At 47.1% G+C, this 13662-nt stretch overlaps 4 protein-coding genes and 1 non-coding gene across 5 annotated transcripts; 2 read left to right on the top strand and 3 right to left on the bottom strand.

Annotated features, from left to right (window-relative positions):
- Positions 1–334: 334 nt before the first annotated feature.
- On the bottom strand, positions 335–441 carry FOMMEDRAFT_t71. Its single transcript has one exon. It is a non-coding gene; the product is annotated as a tRNA-Pro (tRNA).
- A 623-nt stretch (positions 442–1064) lies between these two features.
- On the top strand, positions 1065–2322 carry FOMMEDRAFT_143032 (alpha/beta-hydrolase; the record flags this gene model as incomplete). The annotated part of the gene is made up of 7 exons (XM_007270951.1): positions 1065–1309; positions 1364–1472; positions 1523–1870; positions 1925–1970; positions 2026–2057; positions 2117–2224; positions 2291–2322. Exons 1-7 carry the CDS (start codon positions 1118–1120, stop codon positions 2320–2322), a joined length of 867 nt encoding a protein of 288 aa, XP_007271013.1. The 5' UTR covers positions 1065–1117.
- A 292-nt stretch (positions 2323–2614) lies between these two features.
- On the bottom strand, positions 2615–6910 carry FOMMEDRAFT_161369 (DUF1793-domain-containing protein; the record flags this gene model as incomplete). Its single annotated transcript, XM_007270950.1, has 20 exons — positions 2615–3152; positions 3215–3253; positions 3308–3476; positions 3534–3590; positions 3646–3835; positions 3899–4040; positions 4092–4153; positions 4204–4277; positions 4335–4397; positions 4448–4602; positions 4665–4903; positions 4960–5152; positions 5206–5336; positions 5403–5557; positions 5610–5718; positions 5770–5949; positions 6007–6312; positions 6374–6467; positions 6528–6754; positions 6809–6910. 20 exons carry the CDS (start codon positions 6908–6910, stop codon positions 2615–2617), a joined length of 3225 nt encoding a protein of 1074 aa, XP_007271012.1.
- A 278-nt stretch (positions 6911–7188) lies between these two features.
- Positions 7189–10675, top strand: FOMMEDRAFT_148994 (uncharacterized protein; the record flags this gene model as incomplete). Its single annotated transcript, XM_007270949.1, has 4 exons — positions 7189–7226; positions 7293–8730; positions 8781–9045; positions 9149–10675. 4 exons carry the CDS (start codon positions 7189–7191, stop codon positions 10390–10392), a joined length of 2985 nt encoding a protein of 994 aa, XP_007271011.1. The 3' UTR covers positions 10393–10675.
- Positions 10676–10811: 136 nt separating this feature from the next.
- On the bottom strand, positions 10812–11742 carry FOMMEDRAFT_23423 (uncharacterized protein). Its single transcript, XM_007270847.1, has 5 exons — positions 11693–11742; positions 11556–11618; positions 11383–11489; positions 11125–11314; positions 10812–11060 (listed from the first exon to the last, which is right to left on the bottom strand). Exons 1-4 carry the CDS (start codon positions 11709–11711, stop codon positions 11135–11137), a joined length of 369 nt encoding a protein of 122 aa, XP_007270909.1. The 5' UTR covers positions 11712–11742; the 3' UTR covers positions 10812–11060; positions 11125–11134.
- Between the last annotated feature and the right edge of the window lie 1920 nt (positions 11743–13662).

Here is a 13662-nt window from a genome sequence, read left to right as displayed (position 1 = left end):
ATTGTGTTGTATCTTACTCAAATTTTGATCATTTTACTTTATTTCTTCTGGGATATGAAAGACACTTTAAAAGTATATTTTTTACAACTTAGATCATGTAATTTGGTTAAGTATTAGTTGAGTTATGATAGATTTTGTATTTGAGTGTACTTAGTGTGACAAAAATCACAAATTGCACGTGTGACAATATTTATGAAAATGACAGTAAAGAAAATCTTAAAAATATACTTATAAGTAATATAACTTAAGTTTTTTTAATAAAATTTATTTAAAAAACAGTTTGACTGTATTATTAGTTATAAAACTATTACTTTAGTGAAATGTTCTAAAAATAGGCCCCAACCAGGAATTGAACCTGGGACCACCTCGATCTCAAGAAACTCACACAACTTTTAAGTGAGCCAACCCTAACAAGGTATCATACTACTAGACCATTGGAGCACACAGCTAAATGAAAGAATATGAGTTATAATAACTATGTCTACAAGATACTTCTACTTATTCTCAATCCTATCTTTTTGTCTCCCCTGAAAGACCTGTGTCACCTGTTGTCAGAACAGAGAAATAACATGCAACACGTGATACCCGTGCTACAATGGGCTATTTCTACTGATCATGAATAAGTACAAATGGAACGTGTTTTCGTGTCTTCTCATTCAACTGCAGCAAACACGTTCATCTCACCGTGTATACTTCGGGGACTCACAGGCTACAACGCTGTATCTCTGTCGTTCAATGTCGCTCTTCTTTACCTTTTATGTATCTGCCTCTTGAAGAGCTATGCACGGGTGCAATGGTATTTCAATTAGTTGCTCTCCTCGCTTCTGTGAGCTCATCCACCGTGAGTACATAGTAACCAAATATAGCTCCGACACATGAATGTAGTCGCGCGAGTCAGCGATGGCGATGCTTCTTTTCATAAAATAACACTTGAACAGCATCCGTCCACACTCTTCACTTGAAATGCATACAATGTTGCTCACTCGCTCGTGCCACTTAGCCGGTTTCTACGGCTTTCTGTCGCTCCCGAATATGAGCTTGTGTTGAAATAGGGTGCATATAAGGGCTCTTGGGTGCTTTGCAACAGTCACCAGTGATCATAGCTTGACTGGAAAACATGTATAGTCTTCTGAGTGTCTTTGCTCTGACTTTCGCACTCTCCGCAGCACACCCTGCTGCTGACTCGGCCCTCCATCGACGCGCTATATCTCAAGACCTCCTCGATACTCTCACTCGTTTCACCAAGTTCGCCTCGGCTGCGTACCAGGCGAACTGCCCGAGTCCAGTCGGAACTACGCTTGTCCAGCAGGTACACTCCTACCATCTAAACGGATTGCACGGATTTCTCATCCTTCTCATCTAGTTTAACAACGATACAACAAATACACAAGGGTTCATTGCTCGCGATGATACTAACAAGCAAATAATCGTCTCGTTCCGCGGTAGTCAACAGCTCCAAGATTTCGTCACTGGTTCGTTTGATTCACTCATGCAATGCCAGTATCTTACCATCCTGCAACAGATGCAGACATCGTCCTCACTCCATTCACCTCACCAGGTGTCCAGGACACCAACAACGCGCGCGCACACAGCGGATTCCTCTCTGCCTTCAATAGCGTTGCCCCTACAGTCATCTCAACCGTCTCTCAGCAACTCTCAGCAAACCCAGGTTTCTCACTCATCTCTACAGGCCACAGTCTCGGGGCCTCACTTGCAAGTCTTGGAGGCGTTTCACTCGCTTCGAACTTCCCAGGTACACCATTGCAAGTATTCACGCTTGGTCAGCCAAGGACTGGGGACCCTGCGTATGCACAACTTGTTGAGAACCTCGTTGGAGGGGATAACACATTTAGGGCTGTCCATACGACTGGTGGGCATTTTCTTTCAATTTTCTCGAATGATTTGCTGATGAACGTTTGTAAAGATGGCGTTCCTACAATCATCCCTCAGAGCTTCGGTTATCGTCACCAGTTCGTCTGTTCTCGCTCCTCCGCCTACCTACTTTCTCAACACTCTGTACTTTAGTACAACAGAGTTTTGGAACTTCCAAGATCCCTGTGCGCTCTCCAGTCAATCCCGTTCTACAAGCGTTATTATTAATACATAATATTTGTAGCAATTGCTGCTAATGTAAAGCAATGCGTTGGAGAAGAAGACCCAACGTGCTCCGACTCGATCCCTTCAATGGGTATTGACGCTGCGCATTTGGTGTACTTTGGACAAGGTCAGTCCTCCTTCTTTCACTTTCCTGAAGATCAATGTAGCTAATGCATCATGACATTGCGTTAAGTAATGGGTCTCGATCCGACCCTGTGTAACTGACCCAACAATAGTATAGGGATCTGGAGAAGTTTGTCGATACTGAGTCTAGTATATGTACTTGTTGGCTGTATTCAAAATGACTACCTTTGCAAGATAGTAAATATGGCAAGAATGATGCAAGCATGTTGTACATGGCTTCCGGTGTAACTGAAGTGAGTAGACTGTAGATTGAATGTCAGAAGAGTCACAGAAGTATTGACTTTTCTATTAGTTAACCCAGGAGAAATCATGATAACAATGCAATTAGAGAGAAACAAATGAAGTAAAATGACAATCTACATGAAGTAAGGTCCTATGAATGCCACGACACGGCTGAGTCTGAATAAATAGGCGGAGGCTCATCTGCCGCACGTCGCTCCTGCACAATCCGCTCCACTGTTTGTCTGAGAGAATTAAATTCCGAGCGGAGTGCTTCGACCACTGGTGAACGCTCTGTGGCTGCCGCCTGCGAGCTAGGCACCGTCGAACTTTGTGTACACGGTCCAGTTGTATCCAGGATAGTTGACTGGAACTTTTCGTATGTTCTTGTCCCTTCCTCACGCTGAAACTCAGTATCATGGAACGAGGTGTCATCCGGCGACGTTGGCGATAAAGGAAAGGGTTGAACGAACCCAGCTGGTTCGATTTTGCTTGTCGTTGGACTACGATTTGCGTTTCGCCGTGCTCGACGCTTGCGCCAGAAGAAATATAGTCCGAGGGATAGGAAGGCAACAATAGCTACGCATGCTACGACTAGTCCTGCGATAAGACCGGCTTTCGGTTTACTCGAGCCGGATGATCCGTTCGAGGACTGCTCGATGAATGGTACGCTCACTGATTTTGATGTCGTACTAAGACATTTTGATAAACGCGAATTGAATGAGTGAAGTGGAGCAGAAACGTAAATACTCACTTCAGAGCAAGCAATGCAAATATTCCGCCCTGAGCAGGGCTGAGTCCGAGATGAGCTCTTCGAAATGTTAGAATCGTGGCGAGAGGAGCGTACCTAGCTATACCCGTACTTGTTCCCGGCCCACCGAGACCCGAAACAGGGTCATACATCGATGTAAAAGGTACACTATTAAGGTTATTTGATGCGTAGGCGTGTATCTGAGAAACTAGGAGATCCCGAGTTGCATTACTATTCGCCGTTGCTGCGGTAAACATCATCGAGTCTAGAGTCATGAAGTTCGGGCATTAAGTGCTTGGCTATGAACACGGCAGACACTTACTTGTTGTCGTGTTTTGACCTGGTGAGTTGCTCAACGGTATCCCGTATTTTAGGGAACCTATAAAAATGAATTTTCAGGGAAAATTCAGCGCGAGGAAATAAATGCTGCTAACCAGCTTCGTTCTGATAGAATCCAGTTAACAGCGTATATACTGAGTCTGGGACCAAATTGAGGCGCAGTAGCCTGTCAGCATATAGGTCGTACATCATTCCACTTGAGCTAGAGTTCCCATAAAAGAAGTTGACGTGTGACGCAGAGACAGCCTGGTCTTGCCACAATTGCAAGGCGGAACTCGCCGTCGCCTGATAGGCAAATTTGAACTTTCAGTCGCAGACTAAATGTAAAAGTTTGATAGGATTACTTACGCTTAAGTTCTGTTGGTCGCTCACTAAACCAGCTAGTTCAGCGACTCGGGCCATTGCTGCAATCCCGATAATTCCTTTCAATGCAAGATCTGTTTGATTGGGACTTGTGAAATCGGTATTTGCACTGAAGTCTCCAGATGATCTAGGAGCACCGCCGTAAGATAAAACCGTAAGACTAACCGAATAATCTTACTGATTGAAAGGAGTAATCGCGTTGCCACTCAAGTAGATCGCCCAGTTTCGCATCAGGTTGTACTATAATGACGTGTCAGATGAATTATGCAGCCAATGCATGAGTGACCTACATGTCTCTGGATCAGCGTACCGTTTCCTGAGGCCAACGAGTATGCCAAAATCATAATAATCATGTTCGCAGATTCTATTCGAGTAAAGGCAAATTAGGAACGACTCTCCATACACGCAAGGAAGTGGCTACCATCAACGCCATAAATGTGCGGAGTATTAATGTCACCGGCGGTCGCAAAGGGATATGTAGAACCTAGATGGAAGTGTTAAGTCATGCTACTTTTCCGATAAGGGATAGAATACCAATATTTCGTGCTGCATACGGCAACTTGTAGGCAGGAGAATCCTGGAACTCGAGGAGAGGCTCGAGAAGGCACCTCCCTATCTCAGGATTAAGATATAGGAAAGCAGGGAACGCAGCATAAAGTGCATCCACGTTATTCACACTCGCTAAAGTCCTGTTAAACCGCCAGTAGTCAATTTTTGTAGAAGTGAGAAGGAGAAACCATAAAGTACATACCCGTTATCAGAACCGACACTCCCGAGATTTTTCATGAAGATTTTTACATCCGAGGTATCCCATGTACCACCCGACGATGGAGGAATTGTGATGTCCATAGATCCCATTGCCTGACGCGCACTTAACGCGAGGAGATCTGCGTATTCGGTTGAAAAAGTTTCCCCATCTGCCCGAATCTGCGTGTCAAGAGCTTGTGCTGCGGACGATGCTCGCGGAAAGTCGTCTAGCACAACCTTTGCCTGTACAACCAAGTGTATAAGGACTCCCAAAGGCTTGATAGAAGGTATTCACATACAGCAGTGACTGGATCACTAATCTCCGAAGCAAAATACGGGCTCCTGTTCTCAAATGACCCTTCTGGTGTTAGACGTTGTATCGTTGGATTTCGGTATACGCCGAAAGCCCACACAGCGGGCTCTGGCGTAGAGCTGATGTTTCCCCAGTCAATTGATATCCCGAGAACTGGTGAGTTTTTTCCTCCGTCACCTCTGGAATCCATTTGCATTTAGAGCTATGTTAATAGAGAAGAGTAGATGCGTACGATGAGGCAGGTCCAAAGTCCGAAGGAGGATCAGCCTGGTTGGATAGGTTTCCACCCGATGGATTGTTAACAAGTACACCACGCGTGCTATCGATGTTGGATATTGCCCATGAGGTCGTCCCACTTCCAATCTAGAAAGATACGTTAATAGAAATTATTCGTTGGCTAGTGTAAAACAAGTGCAGAGGACAATTTACCTTCTTGAACGCGTTGATTAACGTAGCATCTTGAGGGTGAATGTTGCTCTCGACAAATGGTACCTGATTTTGGAGGTGCATACTAAGGACGACATAATCGGAAGTGTCTTCGGATGACCATTCGACAATTTGGCTTAGATCACCTGCTATGAGGTCTAGATGCACGGTATTGAGCCTTGTAGCAAAATTCGACTGAGAGATACTTACCACCAGCAATGTCAGAGTACATCCTGACCCGGTGCAACTGGCCGTCGGTAGACTGCGCGGTTATATATAAATACGAGAAAGGAAGCGACTGAAGTGTGAAATTATTCGGCTGAATTGATTTGTAAGATACTTGTTTTCAATATACTTTCGCAAAACTTACTTCTACAGGGCTCAGAAAAGACATGTTGAATTGGACAGGTCCAGCCGACAAGAGAAATGATGTCCTCGTTGCAGTGAATTCAACGGCCGTCTGGTTCGGGACATTGTTGTTGTCGGTGTACTGACCGAGCAGTCTATGCTCAGTGTCATCTACTACAGCATTTGCATACCACCCTACGGGCTAGAGCGATATAGCCATAATGTCAACGGCGAAATGTTTTACTTAACGCAAACTTACTGAATTCATAGCCCAGGGGTGGACGGCGTCGAGATCGAATGGTGAAGGAGGATCGTTGCCCTGTGTTAGCCATACGTTGAGGTAAGGTGAACGGACAGCGAGAGGGAGAGCGGGAGGATTAAATGGGGATGCTGTCCAAGAGGTGGGTCCTGATTGAGCCCATGCTCGTAATGCGAGGAGAATGACGAGTAGCAGGAGGTTCGATAGCTGCATGCTCGTGGACGTATGGATGAAACATAGACTGGAAGAGAAAAGTAACGAGCAACTTCGGGCAGGACAATGCGCTGTGATTGCGTCGTAGTGACCCTGCACGTGGACGTAGTTCTGCATAGCTAGTTTGTCGGTTGCAGAGCTATAATGGACTCACAATTGATAAATGTTGCTCCGGAAGCTTTATGCAGTGGGATGAGGCACGGCAATCATTGATGTAAGGGATCAACGTGGTACGTGAGCGCTTTACACTTTCCGAGTCGCATCAAGAAAGCTCATAAAATTTCCAAACTGGTTATTTCTGAATGGACTTTGTCAATGACTTCTGCGTGAAACGTTGCCATGGGGTCAAGCCGGCGAATTTTACATATCCGTTATCTCCATTACGTGCCTCTAGTAAGCTGCTGGACTGAGCATCACCGTCGCTGTTACTGCATGGCTTCTTAGATGAGATCAGGCAACGGAGCTCAGACGACCACGGGAGAATCGGCGAAGTAGCGAGCGCTGATGGTTCATATTGCGGACCAATTACAATTGCCTTCGACTCAAGTCAATGGTAGGTAGGGATTGGGGTTGAACTACCTATTCCCACTTGCCAAGAGGAAAGTATGTATTGGGCAGTGCAAATCACATCACTGGGTATATGATGTAGATGTGAGGCAGCGCGAGGGGTAGAGAGGTCGAGGACATGCATAGTTTTAGGCGAGTCAAATTAAATGAGATGATGTCTGTTCATGTCGCTACTAGTACCGTACACTGGAACTGGATGCAATTCTCGGTAGCAGTTTTATTGCAATAACACGTGACTCCATTTATCTCATCATCATAAAAGGATAAATATCTCCACGATTATGGAATGAATTAACGATGAATTTATTGATTGGCGATCATCGTCAGCGAGACGCTAGAGAGGAATGAAATCCTCGCTCTGGCCGTGAGCCTGTCTTTTCTCTCCTTTCTGCTTCCTCCACGATGTCGCCAGCGCAGGCGGACTTTTCTCGCTACAGAGAGTACGTCTTTATACTTTCATTCTCACAATTCACGCACTCACGCCGTTCTCATTTGTTGCCACTCAGCCCGGCTAACGGTTACGAAAGTGACTACATCCCAGAGCAGACCTATCATCATTTCCCAGGAAAATTTACTGAAGACGACCCCAACAGTGGCTATTTCTCCTCAGCCACAGCTCCAGGCAGATCTCAGCAGCACTATGCAGAAGACTCCGATCCGAAATCCCGTGTCTTTACTGGTGCTGGTCGCAGCCGCACTGCAAGCTCTTCTGCAAAGCGAAGTCGGAAGACGTCATCTTCAACCGCACGCGAGCTCGTCCGTGCGTTGATCAATGAACGGCTTGAGGCGGATACGACTGGTGAGGTACAACTGGCGCGTGCGTATGATATCATAAAGACCGAGTCGCGTCGCGCTGCAGACGCGGAACGTATTGCGTTGGAGAGCACGGAGAGATTAAAAGGACTGGCGATTGCACGTGCGAGGGAACAGAAGGATGCTGTACGTGCTCAGGCAGAGTTGAGAGCATACAAGATGCAGTTGGACAATGCACAGAAACAGTTGGAGGAAGCTAATGCGATTGTGGCTGCGAGTGACGCTGAACGTATGAAGGCCGAACATGCAGTTACGCGAATGAAAAGGACTGTAGAGAAGTTTAGAGAGGGAGAGCTCGCAAGGCGGGCAAGAGAGCAGGGCTTTAGAGAAGGGAGAAGAGAAGCACTTTGGAGTATCGGTGCAGACGTTCCACCAGTACATAGTACTCACTCAAGAACAAGAGGACCCATCTATGAAGATGACGATGACGACGAAGTGCCGCATACTCCGACTTCAAATGTCCCTCTACCAGTCCCGCCGCCGGAATCCGTGCCGATCATGTCTCGTCGTGCTGCAACGCCGACAATCCGTCGCTCTACACCGATTCAACAAGACTGGCGAACAGCGCCTATTCCCGAAGTCATCCGTCAAGAAATGACTCCTCCATCTAGACGTGCATCAACGCCGGGATGGGGACTCCCAGTCCCTCCTCCGGCCTCCATACCTACCCTCCCCCGTCGAGGTGAGACCCCCCGACCTAACTCTCGTCGAAGCGGGACACCTGGACCTCGTCAAGCACCTCCGCCATTGGAATACGACGATTTTGAACCTGTCCCTGATCCTCGTGCGCAACATCCTGAGCCGGATCACATCATCATCCGTTCTCCCGTTCCTGTGCGTCCAGAGCCCGAAACACCAACAGGAGTACCTGCGCAGGTTTATCCGACTCGTCCAGCTTCTTCTCAAGCCACGCGTCCACCACCACACGCCGGTCATCCACAAGGACACCATCCTCATGACCCACGTCGACACCCCAGGCATCACAGCATGGGCGATCCTGCTGCACTCGCCACTGCGTCTGCGGATCGTATTTACTCGCAATATGCAACTTCGTCTGAGTCGTCCAGCAGTGAGCCTAGGCGACCGCCGTCCCGTGGAATGAGGAGACATGGTTTGCCACAGCAAGAAATTGTACGTTCTTACTTTTCTGCTCTTGATCATTTCCTTACGATTCCGCCTAGATCGTTCCACGTCCCGCTCAAGGACTCAACCATCGTTTCGAACCTCCCATACGCCCGCCGTCTGCAGCTGACTCTGTCCCAGCATCTGCTGCAGCCCTTGCCCGACAACGCAATCGACGCCCCACGTCGGTTAGCTCGTCTTCCACCACGTCATCTGCTCGCACAGAAACGACAGGATTCCCCGTTCCTTCCCGTGTTGCGCGTTTGCAAAGACAGTCATTGGGAGAAAGGAAGTGGAGTGCAGAGAGTGGGTCGAGTGTTCCAGGTGAGTACGCGTGTTTTCCTATACCTATACTAAATGACCTCATTGATTCGACGAGCTAATTATGCGTGCGCGCTCTTTTCTTATGCGCTTCTTTGATTCTCAGGGATCACTATTGAACCACCTAGTCGGCCGGAGAGCGTTGATACGGTGCATACGGGTATGACGAGGCATTCGCACCTTTTGCCTGATGGGATGCCTGTGATGCATGCGGACCAGACGAGTTCTCCTGGTTGGGGGGTGCAGCAACCTCATCAACCTCATCATGCTCATTCGCATTCGCATTCGCATTCACATCATCAGCCACAGATGCAACCCCAACGACCGCCGTCAAGAACGGGGTTCATGTACGGTCCGCCGCCCAGTCCAGGCAATAATACTACAGGCGGCGGGCCGTCTCACCCATCTATGAGTTTTGGGTCTCCGACCTCACCGGGGATGAGCGGACCTCCGATTGACTTTGGTGCGCCTCCGCCACCTGGGATGCAGCCGTTCCCTGGTATGGGTATGGGTGGGCATATGCCGCCTGTGACGCCTGTGACTTCGCCGGAGCATGAACGAACGGGACCAGGTAGTGCGGCAGATTATTTTGCTGGGGATCATCATCGAGGTGGGAGTGGGGGGAGACAATCACTTGGGAGGAGACAGGCGAGACATCGGAGGGAGCCTGCTGGTATGGGTATGGGTGCGGGGATGGAGAGTGTGGAAGAGTTGGTGCACGCGAGAGGCATGGGAATGGGAGATTTGAATGCGTTTCATGACCCTGGTACGGATCCCTCGCTTGACGAAGAGGAAGAAGTGTTTGGGACGAGGAGAGAGAGGTCAATAACGCCGCGTGCGCGTACGCGTACGTTCTCGCAGACTCACTCTCAGGGAACAGGATCGAGTACGGGCCCATATGCATTTGACGAGCGCCGAGCAGGGTTTGATGAAAGACGCAGGAGTGGGAGTATTGTTGGAGGTTCGAGGAGTGCGACACCTGCGAGTGGGGTAGGGTTCGTTCCTCCGAGGCCTTCGTCGCGTGCGTCCGGGAGCGTTTCGGGGGCAGGAGTAGGGATGGGAATGGGACCAGGAGGGATGGGGATGTATGAAGATGTTGGACAAGGAGGACCAGAGTCGGGCTTTGACACTCCACGCCGTGTCCCGTTGCCTTCTTCGTCTGCGTCTGCTTCGCGTGCAGCGTCCTCCAAGAGTGGTGGGAGGAATAATAGGAGAGGGAGAGGGGGAAGAGGGGACACGTCGATTCTGCATGGTGGGATCAGTGGAAGGGATGCTGAAGGTCGGTCCTTGGAGAGGACACCGTTTGGGAATACACCGTTTGTGAGGAGTAGTGGGTTGGATGAGGATTAGGTTGTGGATTTGGGAAGTGGAATTTTTTGGTCGACTCCTGGCGCTTCTATTCGACTTCTTGGATTGAACTGGATTGGATTTCTTTCTTGTTATGCGATACCTCTTACTTGCTTCATTCCTTCACAGCGCTTCACTCTCGACACATTTGCTTGACTTTTTCTTGGATTGCTCTTTCGAGTTCTTACCGTTTTCTTCTTCCCGCGTTATTTTCTGTTGGATTGGCTACTCGCCGTGTCACCTCTACTCAACCTCTATCAGCTCATGTTTGGACCTTCTTCATCCCATTTATTTGATTATTTAGACTTGTACGCACATTATCCTTATTCCCATTGTTGTTGTTTATCCTAGTGTATTCGCTTGGTGCTTGAGTAATTTAAGTGCGTACTTCACATTGTTGTTCACCTCCATCCAGCACTAGGTTGAAGAGCACTGTGCGCGTCTATTGGACTAAAAGCACAAACAAGCACTGGCGAGCGCCGATACTCTATACTACTAGAAGTACATGCGTATACGATGGCATATTGTAGACATGTCACCAGATCAAGTCAGTGGAATTAAAAGGACATACGAAAACCGAGAGCTGAGCCGAGACGATGAGAAGTAGCCGAGAGTAGAGACTGAAGAATAAATAGGATATCGGTAAAGGGTTGGTATCCCGGCTGGACGAACTGCAGAAAGTACTTGATTAGAAACGTGCATATATGCAGTTGATTTTCTCTTCGGATTACGTACTCTCTACCCTTTATTCTTCGTCTTGCTCGCCCTCGTCCTCGTCAGTTGCTTTAGATGCTTTGGACTTCGGCTTCTTCGAAGAGGGCTTCTTTGCATTCTCCTTGTCCGCCTTGGCCTTCTTTGCTTTCGGCTCTGCGGGTGCCTGACCACGTTTTGGGTTCTGAGGAGATTCACGCCACAAGGCTGCCACCTATTAAATCCACGGTATAAAGGTGAGTAAAGGAGAAAAGAGGAAACTAAAGGGAAGTAATAACTTACAGCAGCCATACCTTCTTTGATAGGCGTTCCGGGATTATTCTCCTTCCAGATCTTGAGTTGTTCACCCATGAAAACGTTGTAGGCGCTTGGTGCACGCTTTGCCTTGCCTATACAGAATGACGGCTCTGTTAGGAAAATAGGATGATAGTAAGAAAGAATTAAAATGATAATACCTTCACCGTCGCCTTTCTTAGTCTTCGTGTTGGCAGTGCGCGTTGCGGCTTTAGTGGCTGTTTCTGAATACGAAGAGGATAGACGTCTTAGCACCAAGAAGAAATAGAGATGGCAGCAGAGCGAAAGAGTTTCTTACGGGTAGCGGCACGAGGCATTTTTTGTGTATTTGTGGTAGTTGCCTGAGGTTGAGAGGTGCTGGGGTGATGGGTGTAGAAAGCGAGAGGAGTTTTGGGAGTAAGTGAGACGCGAGCAACTTATGTAGGTAACGCGAGACGCGTAGCGTCACTACCGTCACACAGAAACATGCACGCGTTTTGCTTGCTGGTTTCTTATCACTCACGATTATGTAACAACTGACTCTTTCGTATGACCATCTTCAAGTTCAAGTTTGGGCGACGCTGCAGATTGTCTGCAGTTGTAACAACTTGCCCCATTGTGAACTGAAATGTACTGAGTGCTAAATAAAATCACAAACGTGATCTTAGACGCATATGACTAAATCACAACCATCGTTCTACTGTACCAGTTGAGGCAAATCACTGCTTCTCAACATTTTCCGACTGCTCATGCCGAAGCAGGCTATCAGCAACCTTGTTCACACCTTCTACATACACCACTCTTGCACTGCTAAGTAACAGAACTTGTAGCTGCAATGCATCATCTGTGCAACCGATCTAAAAATCTGGCTGTGCCTACCAGATTTAGAGGTCTTCTAAACTTCACTGACTGGGCTTTGTTCTTGTACTGGCATGGCTCGGAAAGCTAATAGCTACTTAAGGTTACACATGATGCTGCTACAGTACTAGTTAAGTGGAGAGAGCAACCTTTGCAGGTTAGATAAAATCCCAAGTTCCGTCCATAAGTCCATATTTATTGACGTGTTGAAGATCACCTGGAGGATACAGGTAGTCATACAGTTTTGGGGATAAATCAAGGTCGCCACTCGGGCAATCCACACACTTAAATATCAGTCAGACATTTTGATGTGAGTCTTTATAAGGATACTCTACATACCACATCATAAACAATAGCCTCATGCAACTTTACAGGTGGTGGTGTTGAAACTCTTACTTTCTTTCCACACGCGTTTCCTGTGGAATTTCTATATTGCTTTTGGTAAAGAAAGATCAATACATTGTTGGCACTAATTTGAAAGACATGAAATTGTTTGTGTACCATGACTCACTACTGGACTCATGAGAACTTGCTTTGTAGATTGTAGCGAGCCTTAGTTATCCTTCTCTGATCTAGTCGCTTCGAGCTAGTAACAACTCACATATCCATCCGGATCTCCTCTAATGCCACACGAGCTTGAAAAGGTCCGGTAAGACTAAACGGAAGGACACCCACCACAATACAACGCACTTCATATTACTTTTCTGTGGTATAAATCCATAAAAACCGGTATTCGTTGAATATCTCTTGCTTATGCTACTGGAAGTGGATAAAGGTATTAAAATGCTTAGAATGAATACAGAGAGAGAGGTAGGGGAATGCATGGTTGGTAATTAATCTAGCAACGGGGAGGCATCAGCCTTCATATCTAACGACTCCTACTTTGTTCTGCAGCTTGATCTATCTGCATTAACAAACATGGTTTACGACACACAACGCCTGAATGAAGACATGCTTTACAACATATTGCAATGTAAGGGATACGAGGGTCAATACGAGAACCAGTTTCTTCTCAATTTTGGAAGTTTGCCTGAGCTCCAAGTGAGATGCGAGCCTTCTGTTTCAGGGTCTGATTTAACTGCGCAAAGGAGCCCGGATATCCTCAATACTATGTACAATACTGAAACTACTCAAAATCAAAGTGGATGAGTCGTTTCAAAAGAAAGACAAGGGACTGTGAGGTTTTCTTCCATTGTCAATACTCGTATGTCTGAGTCCCTCCTCCTAGTACAGCTATATTTCATTCACTCGTGGTAATGTTTCTTACAAGTATGTCACTGTATGTGAGTCTTGGCATTACATACATCTTTCAATGATCTTTGCAGCTTATGAGCCGTAAGTAGAGCATTCTCTCCCTGTGTAAAGGCCGGTTTCTTCTTCTTGTTGATGCTCGTTCTTGTGAGAATATATAAAAATTATAGTTAATATTTC

This window comes from Fomitiporia mediterranea, assembly GCF_000271605.1.
Source record: "Fomitiporia mediterranea MF3/22 unplaced genomic scaffold FOMMEscaffold_15, whole genome shotgun sequence".
Lineage (NCBI taxonomy): Eukaryota > Fungi > Basidiomycota > Agaricomycetes > Hymenochaetales > Hymenochaetaceae > Fomitiporia > Fomitiporia mediterranea.
This window is presented reverse-complemented; position numbering and strand designations above follow the sequence as displayed.